Genomic DNA, 26032 nt, shown 5'->3' with positions numbered 1-26032 from the left:
TCTTGTAGTCTGCAGTAGGCAACAGCAGGATAACAAACCCACTGGACAAGAATGGGAAAGTCATGATAGAAGTTACTTTTATTTTTATAAATAAACAGGTATCTTACACAAATGCTCAAGAGTGTACATAGGATCTTGGGCTGAAGAGGTGGAGCAGAAACTGACATTAGTTTTGTTGAAGAGGGAGTACTGGAACACAGCACAATTTCTTGCAAAATGAAGCCAAATTTATTGATAAACTCTTAATTAATTGCCAAGCTCACTAATGTGATCATTTTACGACAGGTACTTACTGCTTGGAGTATATGTGACTTTTCAGGCTTGCCTGATAGATCTGTTGCAAAAACACTTTGGGTTCCCCACCAGATAACATTATGCAAGTCCCTCCCTCAATATTTAAGTGACACAACGTTTTGGCATCTACAGGTGGTGGTGATTTCCACCATCACTGCTGCAAGATGCAACTGGCAATTTCCACATGACAGCTTTGAAATTTATCATGTGGATGACTATGACCATCATACACTCCGGGAAATGGAAAAAAGAACACATTGACACCGGTGTGTCAGACCCACCATACTTGCTCCGGACACTGCGAGAGGGCTGTACAAGCAATGATCACACGCACGGCACAGCGGACACACCAGGAACCGCGGTGTTGGCCGTCGAATGGCGCTAGCTGCGCAGCATTTGTGCACCGCCGCCGTCAGTGTCAGCCAGTTTGCCGTGGCATACGGAGCTCCATCGCAGCCTTTAACACTGGTAGCATGCCGCGACAGCGTGGACGTGAACCGTATGTGCAGTTGACGGACTTTGAGCGAGGGCGTATAGTGGGCATGTGGGAGGCCGGGTGGACGTACCGCCGAATTGCTCAACACGTGGGGCGTGAGGTCTCCACAGTACATCGATGTTGTCACCAGTGGTCGGCGGAATGTGCACGTGCCCGTCGACCTGGGACTGGACCGCAGCGACGCACGGATGCACGCCAAGACCGTAGGATCCTACGCAGTGCCGTAGGTAACCGCACCGCCACTTCCCAGCAAATTAGGGACACTGTTGCTCCTGGGGTATCGGCGAGGACCATTCGCAACCGTCTCCATGAAGCTGGGCTACGGTCCTGCACACCGTTAGGCCGTCTTCCGCTCACGCCCCAACATCGTGCAGCCCGCCTCCAGTGGTGTCGCGACAGGCGTGAATGGAGGGACGAATGGAGACGTGTCGTCTTCAGCGATGAGAGTCGCTTCTGCCTTGGTGCCAATGATGGTCGTATGCGTGTTTGGCGCCGTGCAGGTGAGCACCACAATCAGGACGGCATACGACCGAGGCACACAGGGCCAACACCCGGCATCATGGTGTGGGGAGCGATCTCCTACACTGGCCGTACACCACTGGTGACCGTCGAGGGGACACTGAATAGTGCACGGTACATCCAAACCGTCATCGAACCCATCGTTCTACCATTCCTAGACCGGCAAGGTAACTTGCTGTTCCAACAGGACAATGCACGTCCGCATGTATCTCGTGCCACCCAACGTGCTCTAGAAGGTGTAAGTCAACTACCCTGGCCAGCAAGATCTCCGGATCTGTCCCCCATTGAGCATGTTTGGGACTGGATGAAGTGCCGTCTCACGCGGTCTGCACGTCCAGCACGAACGCTGGTCCAACTGAGGCGCCAGGTGGAAATGGCATGGCAAGCCGTTCCACAGGACTACATCCAGCATCTCTACGATCGTCTCCATGGGAGAATAGCAGCCTGCATTGCTGCGAAAGGTGGATATACACTGTACTAGTGCCGACATTGTGCATGCTCTGTTGCTTGTGTCTATGTGCCTGTGGTTCTGTCAGTGTGATCATGTGATGTATCTGACCCCAGGAATGTGTCCATAAAGTTTCCCCTTCCTGGGACAATGAATTCACGGTGTTCTTATTTCAATTTCCAGGAGTGTATTTAGAATTCAGAGGATTTCATAGAATACCTGAAGATGCTTAAACTAGAACTTTCAGATCTTTTAGTTAGCTCAAATGTTATATCATTACTTACAAAAGTGCCCCTGCAGCCCTCATTAGAGGTTATTAACAGCAAGTTTGAGAAAGAAATTGTGGTGCTGTTTAAACATGTGCATACCTCATCCTATTTCTTATGTAACACCAACTACTTTAATCAAGTGGACAGTGTTCCCATGGGAGATCCTCTATTTCCCTTAGTAAATATCCAACATTCCTCCTTCTGGCAGAATGCTGAAGAGACATTTGTGGTGTGGCCCACATAATACAGACACTACCTATGTCCCTGCAGCATTTGCACTCGCTCCATCTGAATATTCAGTTCACTGTGGAAGTACAAAAAGATAGCAGCTTACCATTCCTGGATGTCACAGTTAGAAGAAAAGCTGACAGAACACTGGGGCATAGTCTCTACTGCAAACTGATACACGCAGAGTTATATTTGCGGTCCAAAAGTTGCCATCACCCTGCACAATGTGGTAGTGTCTTACACTCCCTGGCACATAGAGCACACGTGATCTCAGATACCAACAGTCTGCCTGGTGAACTGTAAAACCTAATAACAGTGTTGCAGCAGAACGTTTATTCTTGTAAATAGATTTGCAATGTGTTCTGAGCAAAGCAAGTTCAGTGTAGGGATGTAAATGAAGATACTTAGACAAGCATTGCAAATGGCTTTCTTACCATATTTCAGTGGCATGTTTTCAAAAATAGAAAGAATCGCTAGGAGAAACAGAATCAAGTGTGTTTTTCGTCTACCAGCGAAACTAAGGAAGTGTTTGTGTTAAGTTAAAGACAATCTTGACCCTAGAAAACATAGATCATATATAAGATCTGATGCCATTATGGGAAATCTTATATAGGGCAGACACCTCACATTGTGCAAGAACACTGTGTTCAACAGCACTGACAAAAATGCCACCCAGTAAATTAGTGGTAGCAGAGCACTGCCTGAATACAGGGCACCACACGTTTCCCAAGAGGCCATACGGTGGGCAATCTTACCAACAGGAATATGGAATTTTGACTAAGCACTGCCCAGAATCCAGCACTGACTGCCATGAAATTAAAACAGTAGAAACCAGATCCTCCGATGTATGACCTGATGCAGCACCTTGCAGAGAGTTAATTCAGCTTTTAACCACACGAGTGTCCAGAAGTGCAGTCATTGCCCACAACACATAAGCAGAAGGCTACTATGAATGGCATTTCCATCCAACTGGGAGTGCCTGTCCACACATTCGTACTCCTGCTTCTAGCCTGACAAATTTCAATTCTGCTGTGCGAATATCACCAGTCACATCTTGCAGCAGTGATGACAGGACCCACCACTACCTGAAGATGACGAACAGTTGTGTTGGTGAAATATTGCGAGGCTTGCACAAAGTTATTCAGTGGCCAATCTGAGAAGATTTGTATACATTATTTTTCTGTGACACAGGTATTGTGCAGCAAAATGTGATAACTTTCTGCATTTGCCTTTTTGTAAATTTCAAAATACCCCAAAAATTGGTGAGAAACACTGAACATATGACGTAACCAGATGACATACCCCACAGCATGTGCAGCAGTCGGGGTTGAGTGTAAAGGAATGATTGAGCAGTGCAATACTTTCATTTGAGAAAACAGAGCAAATTTCAAAACATTTTGTAAATATGATCTGTTGTAAATGTAGATGTTACAAAATTACTGTCCTTGCTGTAATCAAGCAAAAGCAGTTCTGATTTTGTGTTTTTTGCTTCTGTCACTTCTCTTTTTGTTTACAGACATTAGTTAGTAAAGAAAACAAAGGTCATTTAATGGCGATGATGCTATTCTGAAGTTTACACTCATCTACTTATGGTAGGTTTTCATTGTACTGTACTTTGCAAGAAATCAAGGAAACTGCAAGACCGGTAAATAAAATAATAAACTTCAATATAAATACATAATTGTTTAACACAATGAAAAAATACTGCCTGCCAGATGCAAGACGCAAATCCTGAACGCCATCACTAAAGTCGCACACATGTATCCGTAGCCACAACGATATGAATACTTGACTTGGGTTGGGATGATCAAGTGTGACAGACCAAGAGGCTCAACCACTGCAAGCATGGCAAGGTACATCATCTGGTGACATTTGTCATTCGCTTTTGACACATTTCCCAACATTTGTATCGTATCCAACATTTGTGATCCACTGTGTCTTGTATTAAATTACTTGTCTCAGGGTCATCTACAGTGCTTTGGAGGTTTTTAAATGTTAATACGCATCACCCTGTGTGTGTGTGTGTGTGTGTGTGTGTGAGTGTGAGTATGTGTGTGTATGTGTGTGTTTATATATATGAAACAAATACTAACAAAGAGATAGAGGGCCTGGTGAGTACTTACCTCAGCTCAGTACAGCCGATAGATACACAAAACAGAACAGAAAATTGACGCTTTCGGAAATTCGTTCCTTCATCAGGGAGGACAGAGGGGAAAAAAGGGGAAGAAGGGAAAGTGGATTCAGTTATTCACAACCCAGGTTATGAAGCAACAGGGGAAAGGTAAACAGGGAGGGTAGCAAAGATGGAGGCATGGATGTCAGAGGGAAGCCAAAGATATTCTACTGTAATTACTGTGCCAGCTTCAAACCAAGGAGGATGAATACAGAAGTAAAGAGGTACATAGTATAAAGATAAACACAACTATGTAGGATAAAAAGATGTGTGAATGGCTAAAGTGGAAAGGGAAAGAGGAGAAGACTAAAGAGTAAATGGGAGTGAGGTTGGTTAACATAGGTTCAGTCCAGGGGGATGGCGGGATGAAAGGATGTGTTGGAGTGCAAGTTCCCATCTCCGCAGTTCCGAGGTACTGGTGTTGGGTGGGAGAAGCCAAATGGCACATATGGTGTAGCAGGTTCCTAGGTCCCTAGAATTATGCTGGAGGGCATGCTCCGCTACTGGGTATTGGACATCTCCTAGGTGGACAGTTCGTCTGTGCCCATTCATGCGCTCAGCCAGTTTAGTTGTCGTCATACCAATGTAAAAGGCTGTGCAGTGCAGGCATGTCAGCTGATAAATGACGTGCTGTCTCACATGTGGCCCTGCCTTGAGTTGTGTATGTTATACCAGTAGCGGGGCTGGAGTAGTTGGTTGTGGGGGGATGCATGGGGCAGGTTTTGCATCGGGGTCGGTTACAGGGGTAGGAACCGCTGGGTAGAGAAGGTGGTCTGGGAATATTGTAGGGTTTGACAAGGATGTTACGGAGGTTAGGGGGTCGGCAAAAGGCAACTCTGGGTGGTGTGGGGAGAATATTGTCAAGGGATGATCTCACTTCAGGGCTTGACTTGAGAAATTCATATCCGTGGCGGAGTAATTAGTTGATGTATTCGAGGCCAGGATAATATTTTGTGACAAGGGGGATGCTTCTGTGTGGTCTGGGGGTAGTAACATTGTTGTTGGGTGGGGAGGAATGTATTGTTTGGGAGATCTGTTTGTGGACAAGGTCTGCAGGATAGTTGTGGGAGAGGAAAGCACTGATATATAATATAATACAGGGAAACATTCCAAATGGGAAAAATATATCTAAAAACAAAGATGATGTAACTTACCAAACGAAAGCGTTGGTATGTTGATAGACACACAAACAAACACACACACAAAATTCAAGCTTTCGCAACCCACAGTTGCTTCATCAGGAAAGAGGGAAGGAGAGGGAAAGACGAAAGGATGTGGGTTTTAAGGGAGAGGGTAAGGAGTCATTCCAACCCTGGGAGTGGAAAGACTTACCTTAGGGGGGAAAAAGGACAGGTATACACTCGCACACACACACACACACACACACACACACACACATATATCCATCCGCACATATACAGACACAAGCAGGGTATATGTGCGGATGGATATGTGTGTGTGTGTGTGTGTGTGTGTGTGTGTGTGTGTGTGTGTGTGTGCGAGTGTGTGTGTGTGTGTGTGTGTGTGTGTGGCATACTGGTCTGAACTATGCAGTCTTCAAATGGAAGTTTTTTGATCACTCCTTATTTTGCACCCTGCCACCTTGGCAATATGTACCGCAAATCATCAGACAGACGACCTTCCTGCATGCTTCGAGCATCCCCCGGTGCTGTTCCAAACCAATGCTAATCTTTGTAACTGTGACGAGCAGTGTGCAGATTGCATCTTTGTATCCCACAAAGAGGTGACAGTTCCCAGTGGCATGAATGGTTACTGTTTATTGACTGTCACTGAGTTGGTGAGTCATTTGCTACATTGTGGCCCACCTGTTCGCTGCTAAAGCCATGCTAGTCAGTGGTAACCCCTGTCAATGATATCCTGTTGCCCATAGCAGTTCACTCTGCTGATTGTGGTAGTATTTTCCTTGAATAAATCTGCTCACAGTACACCTTTGACACTGTGGTACAAGAAAGCCCAATGACTACACACCCATATAGAATAAGTGTCTCGAGCCATGGTTACCCACGATATGGCAGTGATAAAATCACCCTGTGATCAACCGTCACACTGCAGCTGTAAGCTGCACCTCCTTTTTCAGAATACTCAGGATTATTAATTTGAAGTAAATCAGATCTTTTGCAGGAAGGTTTAACAAAAAGAGCACATCCACGAAAGGATGAAACCATGTCTAATTAACTGGAACACAAAATTAATAATTAGTGGTGACAAAGATCCTCTGCAATAAAAAATAATGTCCACTTACTTCATGTATTAGTCTTCAAGTGACAGAATATATGTAACTGTGTCCTTCTTATTTACACTGATTAAACAATGGAAATTCCAGGTAGGAATATCAACAGTGCAGAGAAAGATAGATCACTATTTACCATAAAGAAAACAAAGTTGCACACAGGCACAACACACAAGCAAGCACTCCACGCGCGCACGCACGCACACACACACAGAGAAAAAAAAACTGCCAAGTCCAGCAGCTAGGGGCAAGCTACTGGAGTTGTCAGTCATATGTGTGTGACACGTGCTTGCCTGTGTGTATGAATGTGTGTGTTTCTCTGTATCTCTTTTGCTGATGAAGGCTGTGACCGAAAGCTTTGTGTAAGTGCCTTTTTAATTGTGCCTGTCTACAATGTAACATGTCTCCTTTACAGTAAGCAGCAATCTATGTTTTCCTATATTTTTCATTTACACAGATGTAATTAACAAATCAGAGTCTATTTATTCCAGAGAAGTGACAGTTTGTTCATGACAGTTCAGCACAAATCTGATTTTTTATATACAGCAAGGCTACCTATAAATTATTCTGTGTGCCAGTGTTCATGCTGACTATAGGGATTCACACGGATCATGTGTAATTTGACATCTGGTCCTGTAAACTTACTTCTGCTCAACGTGAAAAATTCTCCAATCCACATTTTATAATTAACCTTAGCATATCAAATAATGCACCCTTCGATATAACTGCTTATTGTCCACTTCCCATCACTCTATTCCCAATGTCAACCCAGTTGACCTCTTCTTCTAATCCAAAAACCATGGTTGACTCAATGTTTGCTATTGCAAGCTATTGCTATTGCAGCACAAAAGTGCCAGAGGCACCAGTAATGATATATAATTAAAAATACTAGAAAGTAAGGCTCACTGGTCCGTACATGCTAAGACAAACACTACAAGTGTGTAAGACACCGCGCTCTCACACAACAAGTACAAGGTCTGAATACATTCCATTTACGATACACTAAACTGTTTCATTCACGGTGCAATATACATACTCTCTCCCCAATAAACAGAATAGTTATAACTCAATTGTTCACAAGTGTATATTACGACTCTTGCCACAGCTATGCAGTCAGTATGCCACAGGGGTGCCATAGAAAGGGATCAGGTTCAATTCCTTGTAGAGCCGGGAAATTCTGCTCGGTGGACGGACTGGAATAGGGTACACTCTGCTTGTAGTTCCAGCTGAGGAGCTACTCAAGTGAGAAGCAGTGTCTTCAACTTCTGGAAGTTGATAACAGCCTGGAGAGTTGTATACTGACCCCCTAACTCTCCATAGATACGAGGGTCGGTCAAAAAGTAATGCCTCCCATTTTTTTTCTACTTAAAGAAATTAAGTTAAGTGAAAAATTTGAATTTGGCGCCATTCCTCAAACCTTCTTCTGCAATCCACTGCAGTAGTAACTTTCTGTGTCAACAGGTGGCAGCACAGCAGAAGTTTGTAAGATGGGTGACATCAATGTTCGTTTGAGACAGCGTTGTGTGATTGAATTCTTGAATGCAGAAGGTGAAACGCCCATACGCATTCATGAAAGACTGAAGAAGGTGTATGGTGTTGTGACAGTGGATGTCAGCACTGTTAGACGATGGGTTCGTCGTAAGGAAGCTGAAGGGCAAACACCGTTGACTGACGAAAAGCGGAGCGGCAGGCCGGTGAGTGCAGTGACTCCAAACAACATTCAGCAAGTTGATGACATCATTCGTGGTGACCGTCGGGTGACTGCAGATGAAGTGTGTCGCATTATTTCTCTTAGTAAAGGCAGTGTGATCACGATTATTAAACAATTGGGGTACTCAAAAGTTTGTGCACTGTGGGTTCCAAGAATGTTAACCGATCAGAATAAAGAGGCAAGGAAAACAATAGCCTCCCAACACTTGCAGCGCTTCCATTTGGAGGGAGATGAGTTTCTGAAAAAAATTGTGACCGGGGACGAAACATGGGTGCATTTTTTTGAGCCCGAATCAAAGAGGCAGTCAATGGAGTGGCGTCACACAAGCTCGCCGAGGAAGAAAAAATTCACAACTGTGCGATCGGCAGGGAAAGTTATGGCAACAGTTTTCTGGGATACAGAGGGTGTGATTCTGGTTGATTTTTTGGAGCAGGGATGCACAATAAATTCTGTTCAATACGTCACAACCCTCAACAAACTTAAAGCACGTCTTCAGCGAGTTCGCCCAACAAAATCAATGGCAGATGTTCTTCTTTTGCATGACAATGCAAGACCACACACCAGTCGTCACACCTCTGACGAGACTGTCAAAATTGGATGCGAAGTTTTGCCTCATCCCCCATACAGCCCTGACCTGGCACCATCAGACTTCCATCTGTTCGGGCCACTAAAAGAAGCTCATCATGGGATTCATTTTGAAGATGAGGAGGCCATCAAAACATCCGTGCGTCAATGGCTTAGGAAGCAGAGCTGTGATTTTTACCGTGCTGGGATACATGCCCTTGTTCAAAGATGGACCAAAACTGTAGAGATGGGTGGAGATTACATTGAAAAATGACAAAATGATCCTCAATGTTGTGGTTTTCAACCCATGTAATTGCATTTAAATTTCCTGACAATTAAACGTAGAAAAAAAAATAGGAGGCATTACTTTTTGACTGACCCTCGTATATAGTAGAGGACATCTCTCGAAGGGCATTGCGTGGTCTTCTGGGCCCAATGCAGAGTTCCTTTATCAATGTATATTGTATATCACCACTTGTACACACTCATCAGCACAGTACTATATTGTCTCTTCGCGTGGCAAATTTTTATTCCCTTGTTTCCAGATCAAGATTTTTCCACTTCCTCTTCTTCTTCTTCTTCTTCTTCTTCTTCTCCTTCTTTTTTTTTTTTTTTTTTCTTTTTTTTTTTTTTTTTTTTTTTTTTTATCTTGTACCACACATATTCCACACGGTTTATGCTCACTCCTTCAATGATACTTCCTATCCTCCTCTAGTGTCCGAGTTGTCCCTGCTTTCCTGCGTGTTTGTTGGTTTAAACACCCTTGTTTCAAAAGAGTCTTGTCAACATTTTGTATTTTTATTTAGCAATTATTGTTTGAGCCTTATAGGCGAATGTCACAAGATATTGTCAACCACTGCATTCACTAGATTGGAATGGGGTTCATGGTAACTTATCAATTCATTTTTTAAGTTGCTGTTATCTTTTTCATCTTATCTTGGACTAGCTTTTCCATACTCCCACTCTATTTTACGTAGTCAAACAGTTATCTGCCCTTGCAAACTTGCTCCTTTACTACCAAGTTAACTAATACTGGGCAGCCTAACAGAAGTTCCAATATCCAGTCTTTCACCACAATTCACCTACACACACTTTTCACTCACTGATTTTCTTTTTTCAATGTCATAAATATTTTGCTTTCACAGACTGCTGTGCTATGAACATAAAATTGTAGGAACATCTGCCTCACAGGTCATTTTTTTTTTTTTATTAAAGAATATGTTCCTTGCTTATTCCTATTTGCTTCTGATACATTTCCATTCTCACTTTTATTTTGTTTTGATCCATTTCTTTTTTCTTTGATAGACAAGTCAAACAACAATGGCAATATGTTGCAGCCCCTTGTGTTTCACCCTACTTACTACGAACTTACTTTTCTTAGCTTCCAATTTTATTAGTCATTTGGTTTTTAAGATACTTAAATTAATTGTTTGTCCCTGTATTTTTATATCTTATTTTACCTTCGGTTGATAAAGGATTTCTGGTATGCTCACAAAGAGAGAGCTGATTCTTCCCACCCCTCACCCCCCTTACCTTGTCCTGAAGCAAACTTATCGCCAAGTATCTTGCAGTTTTTTTCCTATTATTAATCTCTTAGTCTAGTCATCAATTTAAAAGTGTCAGTTGTTGGTCCCATTGTCTAATAATTTGTACATTTATACACATGAAGTTCCAATTTTTATTTGGAACATATAGACTCTGATAATCATGAATCACAGTTCAAATGGCTCTGGGCACTATAGGACTTAACATCTGAGCCAAGGCAGGATTCAAACCTGCGACCGTAGCAGTCACGCAGTTCTGGACTGAAGCGCCTAGAACCGCTCGGCAACAGTGGCTGACGAATCATAGTTACCATCACATGGACAGAAATATTGTGTTAACTTTATTACAACATAGGGACATAACTAAAAATGTCTTTACATAATTTCCAGTTCTGATTACTTTCCTTTAATTTAATCTCACAAATAGGTTAGTGTAACATGATGTTGACAGAGGCAAATTATATATACTCACAAATTATTTAGCTAGAGGTATCTGGTTTGTATGTCTGGGAGGGAGGAGGGTGCAAGCTGAAAACTTCAAGAAAAGATTACTCATTTCATACCTGCTGGATTTAACTGCAGTTTATCTCTTCCATATACCAACCACATACCTAATGTGCATGGCAAACAGTTTGAAAGTATTATTCTATACTCAGCATTTGGAACTATCAGTTCCTTAATGAGAGAGGAAAGAGGGATAAGTTTCTGAAGGTCTCAAAGGTCACTCGGACTCCATGACTAATGTGAGGACAAGAGGAACAAATGTGTCTATAAGAAGTTTTGGAATTTCACCTCCTGGAGGTAAAATACTGATCAGTCTGTCAGTCTTCTAGTAATTTTATGGTTTCCTCACATGAATTTTCACTTGGACACGATTATTCTATGTTTCATCACTCACCTGAGAGATATCTCTGAATTCCCAAAGAGACACACCTTCAAATTGCCATCAGCTGTTATCCGTAAACGGTTGCACGTGCCACAGAAGTGTTCACTCATTGAGGTAATAAATCCCACATGTCCCTTGAAGCCCGGCACATGGTATGCCTGCAAAAAGAAATTGTAAGAAAATAGCTACTGCTGTTGTGAAAATACTATAAATGTGTTGCTCACCAAGTGGAGGAAGGAGAAAATGTGCATTAAGGGGAGTTTGAACGCCATATCCTGACAATGTTAAATTTAGTGACTTAACTTCCCCGTATTTCAGGAACAACTGTAGCCATTGACAAGAAACTTTTACAGGACATTAAACTATATGTTCTGAGTCTTACAATAATTGCATTTCAGCCACTGCTTTTGGAAATACAATTTTTTAATTACACAGTTAAAATTTTGTGTACTTTTTTGTATGTTATTCTAAATAATTTTATTTATACATAACATTATGTTCTTCTTTTAGTTCAGAAGGCTCAGGATACATACTTAAAATTTGAATTCGCTATTCGAATTAGTTACTGAGATTTAGGGAAAAATGCAAGACAAAATGTAAATTTTCAGGAAGAGTTTTTAAAGTTTTAATAGACTGTAACTCAATATATGCTTAACATTTTATTTTTAGTCACTCAGAAGCACCCTGCACCATACTGTATATCATCCTCTTGATCTTTTTTAAGTTTTTTCTTGTTTTCTTCTTTCTGGACTCTGTAGTGGCCAACTGTGCTGCATACTCTGCTATACCAGTGCAAACCTTGTCCATCCATTCAAATTCTCTGATGCAGTTTGCTCCAGAATTAATTCCCATATGTTGTAGCACTTTCACGCTACCAATGTTGCCATCAGTAAAAGCAATAACAGCATGACTGACCCCCACTTTAGTGTCTTCATTACAAGAAAAACATTTTTTGGTCTACATCTACATCCATACTCCTCAAGCCACCTGATGGTGTAGGGTACCTTGAGTACCTCTATTGGTTCTCCCTTCTATTCCAGTCTCGTATTGTTCGTGGAAAGAAGCATTGTCGGTATGCCTATGTGCGGGCTCTAATCTCTCTCATTTTATCCTCATGGTCTCTTTGCGAGATATACGTAGGAGGGAGCAATATACTGCTTGACTCCTCGGTGAAAGTATGTTCTTGAAACTTCAACAAAAGCCCGTACCGAGCTACTGAGCGTCCCCCCTGCAGAGTCTTCCACTGGAGTTTATCTAACACCTCTGTAACTCTTTCCCGATTACTAAATGATCCTATAACGAAGCATGCTGCTCTCTGTTGGATCTTCTCTATCTCTTCTATCAACCCTATCTGGTACGGATCCCACACTGCTGAGCAGTATTCAAACAGTGGGCGAACAAGTGTACTGTAACCTAATTCCTTTGTTTTCGGATTGCATTTCCTTAGGATTCTTCCAATGAATCTCAGTCTGGCATCTGATTTACCCACGATCAACTTTATATGATCATTCCATTTTAAATCACTCCTAATGCATACTCCCAGATAATTTATGGAATTAACTGCTTCCAATTGCTGACCTGCTATATTGTAGCTAAATGATATGGGATCTTTCTTTCTATGTATTCGCAGCACATTACACTTGTCTACATTGAGATTCAATTGCCATTCCCTAAACCATGCATCAATTCGTAGCAGATCATCCTGCATTTCAGTACCATTTTCCATTGTTGCAACCTCTCGATATACCACAGCATCATCCGCAAAAAGCCTCAGTGAACTTCCGATGTCATTCACAAGGTCATTTATGTATATTGTGAATAGCAACGGTCCTACGACACTCCCCTGCAGCACACCTGAAATCACTCTTACTTCGGAAGACTTCTCTCCATTGAGAATGACATGCTACGTTCTGTTATCTAGCAACTCTTCAATCCAATCACATAATTGGTCTGATAGTCCATATGCTTTTATTTTGTTCATTAAACGATTGCGGAGAACTGTATCGAACGCCTTGTGGAAGTCAAGAAACACAGCATCTACCTGGGAACCCGTGTCCATGGCCCTCTGATTCTCGTGGACGAATAGCGCGAGCTGGGTTTCACACGATCGTCTTTTTCGAAACCCATGCTGATTCCTACAGAGTAGATTTCTAGTTTACAGAAAAGTCATAATATTCAAACATAATACATGTTCTAAAATTCTACAACTGATCGATGTTAGAGATATAGGTCTACAGTTCTGCACATCTGTTCGACGTCCCTTCTTGAAAACGGGGATGACCTGTGCCCTTTTCCAATTCTTTGGAACGCTACACTCTTGTAGAGGCCTACGGCACATTACTGCAAGAAGGGGGGCAAGTTCCTTCACATACTCTGTGTAAAACTGAACTGGTATCCCATCAGGTCCAGCGGCCTTTCCTCTTTTGAGTGATTTTAATTGTTTCTCTATCCCTCAATTTCAATATCTACCATTTTGTCATCTGTGCGACAATCTAGAGAAGGAACTACAGTGCAGTCTTCCTCTGTGAAACAGCTTTGGAAAAAGACATTTAGTATTTCGGCTTTAGTCCACCATCCTCTGTTTCAGTACCTTTTTGGTCACAGAGTGTCTGGAGATTTTGTTTTGATCCACCTACCGCTTTGACATAAGAGCAAAATTTCTTAGGATTTTCTGCCAAGTCAGTACATAGAACTTTACTTTCGAATTCATTTAACGCCTCTCGCATGGCCCTCCTCACATTACATTTCGCTTTGCGTAATTTTTGTTTGTCTGCAAGGTGTTGGCTATGTTTATGTTTGCTGTGAAGTTCCCTTTGCTTCCTCAGCAGTTTTCTAACTCGGTTGTTGTACCACGCTGGCTCTTTTCCATCTCTTATGAGCTTGATTGGCACATACTCATCTAACGCATATTGTACGATGGTTTTGAACTTTGTCCACTGATCCTCAACACTATCTGTACTTAAAACAAAACTTTTGTGTTGAGCCATCAGGTACTCTGAAATCAGATTTTTGTCACTTTTGCTAACCAGAAAGATTTTCGTACCTTTTTTAATATTTCTATTTATGGCTGAAATCATCGATGCAGTAACCGCTTTATGATCACTGATTCCCTGTTCTGCGTTAACCGTTTCAAATAGTTCGGGTCTGTTTGTCACTAATATGTTATCGCCATGCATCAGTTCTCTGTTTAACTGCTCAAGGTAGTTTTCAGATAAAGCTCTTAAAAAATTTCACTGGATTCTTTGTCCCTGCCACCCATTATGAAAGTTTGAGTCTCCCAGTCCATATCGGGCAAATTAAAATCTCCACCCAGAACTATAACATGTTGGGCAAATCTAATCGAAATATTTTCCAAATTATCCTTCAGGTGCTCAGCTACAACAGCTGCTGAGCCAGGGGGCCTATAGAGACATCCAATTACTATGTCTGAGCCTGGTTTAACCGTGACCTTCACCTAAATTATTTCACATTTCGGATCTCCGTCAACTTCCTTCGATACTATTGCACTTCTTATCACTTTAAACGTGCCTCCCCCTTCACTTTCCAGCCTGTCTCTGCGGTATACATTCCAATCTGAGTTTAGAATTTATTATTGTTTACATAGGGTTTCAGCCAACTTTCTGTCCCTAGTACTATGTGGGCATTGTGACCGCTTATTAATGAGAGCAGTTCTGGGACCTTTCTATAGACGCTCCTGCAGTTTACTATTAGCACATTAATATTGTTATTCCCTGTTGCATTTTGTCTACTCCTACCTTGCCGCATCTCAGGAGGTGTCTTGTCGGGCCTAGGGAGGGAATTCTCTAACCTAAAAAACCCACATGTGCACTCCACACATACTCCGCTACACTTGTAGCCACTTCCTGCATGTAGTGCACGCGTGACCTATTCAGGGGGACCCTACATTTCTCCACCCGATAGCGGATGTCGAGAAATTTGCACCCCAGATCTCCGCAGAATCGTCTGAGCCCCTGGTTTAAGCCTTCCACTCGGCTCCAAACCAGAGGACCACTATCGGTTCTCGGAACGATACTACAAATAGCTAGCTCAGATTCCACCCCGCGAGGCTTTCCGCCTTCACCAACTCCACTAACCACCTGTATGAACTGAGGATGACCTCTGAACCCAGACGGCAGGAGTCATTGGTGCCGACATGAGCAACAATTTGCAGTCGGGTGCACCCAGTGCTCTCTATCACTGCCGGCACGGCCTCCTCCACATCTCGGATGAGACCCCCGGCAAGCAGACAGAGTGAACACTGTCCTTCTTCCCCGACCTTTCCGCTATTTCCCTAAGGTGCTCCATCACCCGCCTAACGTTGGAGCTCCCAATAACTAATAAACCCCTCCCCCCATGTGCCTGCTCAGACCTTGCTGAAGGAGTGGCCACATGTCCACTCACAGGCAGAACAGGCGATGCCACACAGCCAGCCTCCACACTGACCCTCCGCCTCGTGCGCCGCGAATGCTGCTGAACCCGCCACTCCCCTTGGGAAGAGGGTGGCCCAACCGCGCCCGGTACCCGCAAAGATGTGTCGACAGAAGGGTCAGTGGGTGAAGCATGTATCACCTGGGGTGTACCATGCAAAGCACCAGACTCCCCACTGCCGCTACACTCCAAGGCAGCAGCCTGAAGATGGGTAACCGCGGCCATCAACACGTTCAGCTGTTCGCGAACAGTGGCCAGCTCCACCTGTGTCCATACACAGCAGTCACACATCCTATCCATCCTAAGAAATCAATTTACTGTAGAGAGTTAATCAACTTATAACTAGACTGCTAATTCACTAAAGGTGGCTGATAGTTGACTAAACTGTGGTTACTAGACACTTCCTGTAGAAAACAATGAAAATAGCCCTACCTGTCTCTGGACTGTATTGAAAACAAACACTAGCACTACTGGCACTATGGCTTACTAAACGGACTCTCTCTGACTGTATTCAAAACAAACACAAAATCTATGGAACACTATTACTAGCACTCGACAATAAAAAGCTTCCTAAAAGCAAAAACACATGGAAGAAGAAGTGACAAGTAAGAAAAATAGAGTTAATACTTAAATTAGCGTAGCTCGCTGCACAGCAGACATGACGCAGACGGCAGTTACGACAACACTGACACTATAAGATTATTGAACGACTCATTGGGATTTTGAGTCTGACAATGCAGACACTTCTTCAATAATTCCAGATTGCCAGGTCTCTGTAAACAGGTTTTATGATATCCACAACTGCTGCTGGGATAGAATGTTTATGGCTGTATGACCTGTTTAAGTACTGGGCATTGGGGTAATTGCACCATGAACCAGATCCAGGAGGGCAAAGATGGTGTACTGGTTTATCATCAGCTGACAGTCTCTGGAAGAAGGTAGCCCGTACTGCCTGCTTCAATTTCAACAAATCCTCAGTATTATTTCTAATGGCAATCTTATAATACTGTTGTAATTGATCAATCATTTTGTCTGTCAGCCTGCTTCTTATGGTCTTACCACCTGAAAGTTTCTTGTCTCTCAAACTTTGTTTCAACTTCCTCAATCTGGTACCCATCCTCTTCTGGACATGACCAACACATTCCAGTTCTGTGATAGGCTTCTCACCATAAGGCTGAGTGGCTACTACACTGTTATATGCATTTGAGTCTGCATAACCTAAGAACTTAGTGTAACACACTCGCCTTTAGTTTACAGATCGATTATAAATTTCAACAGCTGCACAGGCCTCCGTACGACTAGTTGTCCTTCATAATTTCTGTCACAGATATGCCCTTCTTCATGCCCTGATTTATACTTATAACAATGTTTGGTTAAAATCTGGAAATCTATTAGCTTTCCAGTATCCACACTGGTCACTGTAGCAACAGAATTCTTAGAAATGCAGCTGCGCTTCTACCAAGTGCCCCAAAAGCTACGGATATGTCAATCATACCATCGTTTATTTCAGCAGCTTCATTTGCAGCACACTTAATTGACTCACATGCAGCAGATTTCACAGCAGCTCCAATAAATCCTGCATACTTGTCCATTTTACAAAGTGGGCGTGGCATATACATCATGACACACATTGTTTCTGCTGCAGTGTAACCTTTGCCAATAGCTCTCAATCCATAAAACCACCTAACATTTATTTCAAAATAATTATCTTTACACTTATCAGAATTCCAAAATGAATGAGTATATTTACAACTGGCAGAATTAATGATACGTTTCCTGGCTAGTCCATTTGATACCTCAATGTCTTCATGTAAACTAACTGGCCCTCCACATACATACAGCACGCACATTCACATAACACCCCTGTTAGGTTGTGTAAATGTATCAGAATATAACCTAACCTACCGTTTACATGAGTTTTGTTTTGAGATAACTGTGTTATCACTATGTTTCATTTTAATCTTCGAAGCACTAATGGGTGTTTCGCTAGATACTCATGAGTTTGCCAGTATTTCGTTGTCTGTAACTTCACACACCACATGCTGAACGCAAAGTTTCTCTTTATACAAAAATTTATTACCATGAAACCCACATTTCTTAAAAACACTTCATTTTGGAGTCATACTTTTTGAGAGATTTACCAGTCTATTCGTCACTTTTCCTCGGAAGAACGTTAGCACTTCGATATACAAAGCATGTTTATACTATGAAAAGATACGATACTATTTTTGACAGTGCTACCAATACAAACACATAATTTAACATTTGTAACACAGTAATCCACAGCATTCTACAGGGTGGTCCATTGATAGTGACCGGGCCAAATATCTCACGAAATAAGCATCAAATGAAAAAACTACAAAGAATGAAATTCGTCTAGCTTGAAGGGAGAAACCAGATGGCGCTATGGTTGGCCTGCTAGATGGCACTGCCATAGGTCAAACTCATATCAACTGCATTTTTTTAAAATAGGAACCCCCATTTTTTATTACATACTCATGTAGTACGTAAAGAAATATGAATGTTTTAGCTGGACCACTTTTTTCGCTTTGTGATAGATGGGGCTGTAATAGTCAAAAATGGTTCAAATGGCTCTGAGCACTATGGGACTTAACTTCTGAGGTCATCAGTCCCCTAGAACTTAGAACTACTTAAACCTAACTAACCTAAGGACATCACACACATCCATGCCCGAGGCAGGATTCGAACCTGCGAACGTAGCGGTCGCACGTTTCCAGACTGTAGCGCCTAGCACCGCTTGGCAACTCCGGCCAGCTGCTGTAATAGTCACAAACATATAAGTATGTGGTATCACATAACATTCCGCCAGTGCGGACGGTATTTGCTTCATGATACATTACCCGTTTTAAAATGGACCGTTTACCAATTGCGGAAAAGGTCGATATCATGTTGATGTATGGCTATTGTGATCAAAATGCCCAAGGGGCGTGTGCTATGTTTGCTGCTCGGTATCCTGGACGACATCATCGAAGTGTCCGAACCATTCGCCGGATAGTTACATTATTTAAGGAAACAGGAAGTGTCCAGCCACATGTGGAACACCAACCACAACCTGCAACAAATGATGATGCCCTAGTAGATGTCTTAGCTGCTGGGGCAGCTAATCCTCACATCAGTAGCAGACAAATTGCGCGAGAATTGGGAATCTCAAAAACGTCGGTGTTGAGAATGCTACATCAACATCGATTGCACCCGTACCATATTTCTATGCACTATGAATTGCATGATGATGACTTTGAACGTCATGTACAGTTCTGCCACAGGGCACAAGAGAAATTACGGGACGATGAAAGATTTTTTGCATGCGTTCTATTTAGCGATGAAGCATCATTCACCAACAGCGGTAACCTAAACCGCCATAATATGCACTATTGGGCAACGGAAAATCTACGATGGCAGCGACAAGTGGAACAGCAGCGACCTTGGCAGGTTAATGTATGGTGTGGCATTAAGAGAGGAAGGATAATTGGCCCCCATTTTATCGATGGCAATCTAAATGGTGCAATGTATGCTGATTTTCTGCGTAATGTTCTACCAATGTTACTACAAGATGTTTCACTGCATGACAGAATGGCGATGTACTTCCAACATGATGGATGTCCGGCACATAGTTTGCGTGCGGTTGAAGCAGTATTGAATAGCATATTTCATGAAAGGTGGATTGGTCGTCAAAGCACCATACCATGGCCCGCACGTTCACTGGATCTGACATCCCCGGATTTCTTTCTGTGGGGAAAGTTGAAGGATATTTGATATCGTGATCCACCGACAATGCCTGACAACATGCGTCAGTGCATTGTCAATGCATGTGCGAACATTACGGAAGGCGAGCTACTCACTGTTGAGAGGAATGTCATTACACATATTGCCAAAGGCATTGAGGTTGACAGAAATCATTTTGAGCATTTATTGCATTAATGTGGTATTCACAGGTAATCACGCCATAACAGCATGCGTTCTCAGAAATGATAAGTTCACAAAGGTACATGTATCACATTGGAACAACCGAAATAAAATGTTCAAATGTACCTACATTCTGTATTTTAATTTAAAAAACCTACCTGTTACCAACTGTTCGTCTAAAATTATGAAACATATGTTTGTGACTATTACAGCGACATCTATCACAAAGCGAAGAAAGTGGTCCAACTAAAACATTCATATTTCTTTACGTATTACACGAATATGTAATAAAAAATGGGGTTCCTATTTAAAAAAAAACACAGATGATATCAGTTTGAGCTATGGCAGCGCCTTATAGCAGGCCAACCATTGCGCCAGCTGGTTTCCCCCTTCGAGCTAGACAAATTTCTTTCTTTGTAGTTTTTTCGTTTGACACTTATTTCGTGAGATATTTGGCCCGGTCACAATCAATGGACTACCCTGTATATAAAAAATTACCGATTTTATTAGGTCTTGACGTAATGCATGTAAAAATTTTAACATTTTCAACTGGTGTAGATTATATTTTAGAAAATAAAATAAAATACTTCCCACACAAGTTTATAAGTAATATACATATCATTTTAGTTGGAGAATTGCAAATTTTATAATCAGATAAAAACCCAAAAAAGTGAAAAAGAATGTTTTCCCCTTCTAACTCCCCTTAAAGTTATGGAAATGTGCAAGCTTTTGGAGTCAGTGGCTTCTTCTTCTGGCAGAAACAATGAAGGGGAAGGAAAAGGGAAGAAATAAAAGGATTGTCAAGGTTTAGGAAATGGGGAGAGTTGCAAAGAAGCTGCAGAGAAACCCAGGCCAGGACAGACTTACTGAATGGGATGAGAAATATGTAACTAAACCAGTCCATCTCTCATACCACCAGCAGATGTGAAGTATTCTTGTGATCGGTAGTAAGTCATAAACATTAAATTATTTTCAATGTATGTTCATATGTAATACTGCACGTACCTTTGAGGTATCATTGGGCCCATTGGGAAGAGGATCAAAATCAGGCCACTGCTTTCTAATTATTTGGAGCATTTCACTAAAGGAGACCATTATCCCATCATTCCATTTGTTGCCGCTGAAAGGCATGTACTCGATAAATCTTACATCAACATTTTTCTCTTTTGTTAACTCCACAAAACTGCACACTTCATCTTCATTAAAACCTTGCATTACAACACAAATTATCTGTGGAAGAAAGACACCATTAAAAACTTGGTATCAGATAAAGCATGGTTTAAACAGAGTTTGAAAGACTTTTTGATAGGCAACTCATCCTACTCTATACATGAATATCTTAACAGTGGCTGTTAGGCCAGCTTAAATAAGAATGTCTGTTAGATTTCAGTTCTGAGAGCACTTTGTCATAACAGTCAAGATTATGTACTTTTTGTTTGATAAATTTATGAATAGTGCATAACAATGTTTCGGTCTGACAGCGTATCAATTCTGAAAATATTAGCTGTTACAGTTTGTATTGTATTCACCTAGTTTGACAATCTCCTGACAAATGATCAGGGTATTCAAATGTTTTATATTTTTTATGTTATACTTTCTGGCATGTTACTCACCCATGAGAATCATCTCATGTTTTGGGTCTTGGAACAAAAGCTGAATCTAATCTAATCTAACCTACAAAATAATGGTTCTACAAGTCTGTTGTTATATTTGTATACCTCACTGATTCTGTTAAATTAATCTTTTTCTCTCTTTTTAGAGAATGTGGGAATTTATCTTAGCATGCCAAACTGTTAACCTTCTTAACAATTTAAGAAAATTAAACTACATACGTCTCCAATCCTTTTTCCCACTCCAACGCACACATCTTTTGCTGAAGGTATTATTTTAACTATTACATTAAATTATGAAGCTTTCTTGAAACTGTGCTGTCATTTGTGAAACAAAGTTAAAAGTGTTCTCAAGATAAAAGGTCTTCACAAAAGGAGCATTTAGTATCTGTGCAGGTAGTAACACTGACAACCTTCATATAAACAAGCCCATATGGTAGAACATCCTGCTTTACACATACACGCAATGGCAGAAAAAAGGAAAAGAGCACACCTTTCATTCAAGCATTGAATATATAAACTGATGAGACAAAACACTATGACATCCTGTTTGATAATGTGTTTGTCCACTGTTGGAACACAATACAGCAGTGATTTTGTGTGGGACAAGTTCAATAAATTTCAGGTATGTTCCCAACATTATGTGAGGTATGTTCCCAGCATTATGCAGCACCGCATGTCTAAGCACAGGTCATGTAATTCCCATAAATTGGAGATCAGTGGTTTCTGGGTGCAGAACTGGTATCTGATATCATCGCAGATGTATTCCATCAGATTCAGAAGGGGTGAATTTGATTCTGGCCTCGTGACACTGAAAGTCATATTGTTGAAACATGTCACCTTCATTAGGGACAGAGTGCGGACAGTGCACAATAATGTTCACACAGAACAAAGCTGTTATGGAGCCTTCAGTTCCTACCACAGGACCCATAGAAGACCAGGTGAATGTCCTCCATAGCATAATATTGCTCCCACTGGCCTAAGTCTGTAGCAAAGTGCACCTTTCAAGCACCAATTCACTCTGTTGACAGTGTATGTGCACAAAACCGTCAAGCAGGTGTAATGCGAAACACGAATGATTCAACCAGATGACACATTTCTATTGATTCACTGCCCAATCTCAATGCTCCTGAGCCACAGAAATTGTAATTCAACAGTGTTGTCAACATGGGAACATACAGGGGTTGTCTACAGCAGAGCCCTATGTTTAACAATGTGCAATGATTGGTGTGCTCTGAAATACTCGTGCTTCCACCAGCACTGTGTCATCAGACCTGCCACAGAAATTAGTTTCCTCAACCGAATGTCATCTTTTTCAAAGGAACCATCCCAGCATTTGCCTTAAATCAATTAGGGAAATCAAGGGAAACCCAAATTTTGGTGGCCCGATGGGTCTCGGGTCCGTTGTTCTCTCGAAGGCAAGTCCACTGTCTGACCACTGTGGTGGCATGACCTAGTCTTAATTAAGCCAGAAAATCCTGGGAAATGCTGACATACTTATTGATTTAAGATATAACAATTTAAAACAATCCTTTCATGAATTTCACTACAATTTTCTGCTCTTTTGAAAAAAAATTTCTTTTGACTGTTTTGATGTTGTTTAGTATGTTTAAATAATGATGGCAGTCTCTATAAAAGGGCAGTTTGACTTTTAAGTTTAGTTATACTGTTTTAAACTACATCCTTCATCTATTTGTCCACCCAGAAGTGCTATAGGATATAACTTGAAGACTATGGTGAGATGGTGGGGGACAGTCATGTGTTGAGAAGGAGGTGCTGCCAGAAACGAAGTGTGTGAGGTGACGTTATTGACACTGCATACAGGGAGAATAAAAATACTCTATTCCATATTCATTTACAATCTACGTCTGGCCCCCATATGGTTTTACTTTTCTCCAATAAGAAAAAAAGAAATTGTCAGTAACTGTCTTTATAAGGTCTTAAAAGGAAACAAACAATAGAAAATCTAGGCTGGAATAATGACCATATTATAAAAAAGATACATTGCTATTCACTGTATACAGGAAATGTTAGGTCACAGACAAGCACAACAAAAAGACTACTAAACAAGTAAGCTTTCGATCAGAAAGTCTTCTTCCAAAGTGGACAACACACACACACACACACACACACACACACACACACACACACACACACCCATGACCGTTGTTTCTCCCATTATGCGCAGTTGCTCCCAGTGTGGCCCTAGCAGCCAGAGACAGTGGTCATGTATGTGTGATCTGCATTTGCGCGTGTGTGTGTGTGTGTGTGTGTGTGTGTGTGTGTGTGTGTGTGTGGGAATGGGGGGGGGGGGGCGTTTGCACCAAAAGCTTACGTGTTTAATAGGTGGTGTTTCCCCCCCCCCCCCCCCCTGCCAGCAACACAACATCTACACTATACAGTGAGTGCCAATCTATCCTTTTCATAATACTGTCGTTACCACCTTGCCAAGAGGCATATTGTGGAGTAATCCGAAGGGCTCTACTAATTTGTACAAGAGGAAGGAGAGCACAATCTCAATGTAAGTTTTTAGAAAACTGGTATGTGCGTTACTTCTCCAAACCTTTCAGAAAAGACACGGTATGCTCTTCATTCAGCAAGATGCGTAATAAACAATATTAGCAATACTGCATCAAACTTGTTCACTTTCATCTTTGGATTAAACATTCGATTTCAGAGAGTACAGAATTTGGCAGAATCAAATTTTGGGGATATGTGGAACTGGGACAATGGCAAATTTTTTACCCATTCAACAAACTAAGCACTGCTGATTGCTACTTTTATTGTGTCTGCTGCTGCAATGCATATATGAAACTGTAAGTGCAGCATCTATGATGGAATAAAATGTTATACAAATGAAACAAACAGGCACAGTGAAATAGAGTAGTATGGCTCATCATTTCGGTCTCACAGATTAGCAGGTGTTGACTTGAAAGATAATACTTAAGAAGTATTTACTCAAATCCAAGCCGCACTTTTTTTCCGGTTTTTGTAATCCAAAAAACCGCCTGCGGCTTAGAATCGAGTGCAAAGCAAGTGGAAGTTCTGAAAAATGTCAGTAGGTGCTGAAACAACTAACTTCTGCCGTCGAATATATGTAGCGCTACACAGGCATGCTTCATACGCACAAAGATAAATACTGGCGCCAAAACCTCTGCGTCAGTAAATAAATTAAAAAAAAAAGGTGGAAGACAATTTTCATACATTATCCAAAGAAGTAAATACAAATTCCGTATTGTTCATCTTCGAATGTAGCAGAACTTCAATGTATTACGAAAATCCGACTGGCAAGACTGTTTGGGATGTTTGTCAATATGGCCAACTCTACGTTCTGAATGTTTTCCTACCTGTGAGAAGAGATGGTTGCTAATAGGAACCTGATGAAATGTGAATCACATGCAGTATTCTCTTCATCATAAGAGTAATACGAATATAAACATTTTGCCACATATTCTTTCGTGTTTGCTGCTATCTTATTTAAATCCTGTCTGCCTAATAAACTACGAAACTAGAGTGAGACAACAGCAAATGCGGAAGAATATACGTATCGTGTCATGTTTATATTCGTATTATTCTTATGCCTAATAGTGATACAGTCAGAAATGAAGCATGGCAACTGACTAGATTTTTATATCTAAGATGACTCTAATTTCTGTTCAGAATTTGATGTACTAAAGAAGCGGCCGCAAAGATTTTCAAATGGAGAAAAATTTTCGCCTAACTCTCGTTCAGAACATGTTCTATCATACGCAGTCTATTATTTGGTTCTTGTTGATCATTATCAAAGAAAGCAGCAGTGTAAGTAACAAGAAATAGTAGTCTCTTGCCATTGTTCTGCTAATGAGACAATTTCTCTCTCTCATTGTTTTTTAAAAAAATTGTAAGCGGCGGTAGCGTGCACAAAAGCAAGCCATGCCGCGAGCGACGAAAGGCTGCAAACACGCACTATCAGAATGCGACAAACAATGCATGACACAGTACAGTAATGCATTTTCAGCTTAGAGTGACATAAACGCCTATAACAAGGAAAATGGCACTTATCAGATCAAAGCAAAATAAGCAATCGATTCAAACCAGATGAAGCACGTGAAAAAGGAAGGGTACCAGTATAAATACGGACGGAGCGCCTGACGCATAGCAATGGCTACCTGGTAAAGCTTAAGTGCTACGCTTACGACTCGAACCAAACTACTGTAGCTGTATCGTCATTCACTCGAACTAAATTGTGTCTCATATTACAATGGACTGACTTTGTTTCGATTTGGAGGTGCGGCCTAAAACTTTTCTCTCCCCTTCAACTTCGAGTCTCAAATTTCAGGTGCGGCTTAGATTCGGGAAATTTTTTTTTTCCTTCCTTTATTTCGAGTCTCATTTTTCAGGTTTGAGTGCGGCTTAGATTTGAGTAAATACGATAGGTGGTATTTCAACTAATTCTGACTATGAAATAAAACAAAGTACAGCAGGGAGCTCTGACGAATTAAAGAGCAGCGATGAAGATTCTGATGAATAGTAAAGTATGAGTTAAGAAATAAGATGCTACTGAGATCATAAATTTTTCTTGTGTTGATGAATCTGTTAACAAACATATTCAAAAATGCACTGAAACATTGGCACATGTAGTGTTGGGAGGTGATAAACTGTCATTACTGTTAGAGGAGCTACGTATTTCTTGCTGTTCTACTCCTAC

General features: G+C 41.4%; 1 protein-coding gene across 1 annotated transcript in view; it reads right to left on the bottom strand.

Moving 5' to 3' along the window:
- The window catches only part of LOC124619342 (molybdenum cofactor biosynthesis protein 1-like), a 43479-nt gene extending 22529 nt beyond the window's left edge, over positions 1–20950 (bottom strand). The window contains exons 1-2 of the mRNA XM_047145659.1: positions 20741–20950; positions 11396–11541 (exon numbers count right to left, since the gene is read on the bottom strand). Of these exons, the coding sequence (XP_047001615.1) occupies positions 11396–11541; positions 20741–20950 (356 nt within the window). The remainder of the gene's footprint in view (positions 1–11395; positions 11542–20740) is intronic.
- Positions 20951–26032: the final 5082 nt, after the last annotated feature.

Source organism: Schistocerca americana, chromosome 6 (assembly GCF_021461395.2).
Source record: "Schistocerca americana isolate TAMUIC-IGC-003095 chromosome 6, iqSchAmer2.1, whole genome shotgun sequence".
Lineage (NCBI taxonomy): Eukaryota > Metazoa > Arthropoda > Insecta > Orthoptera > Acrididae > Schistocerca > Schistocerca americana.
Note: the sequence above shows the minus strand (reverse complement) of the source record. Positions and strands in the feature narration are given on the sequence as shown.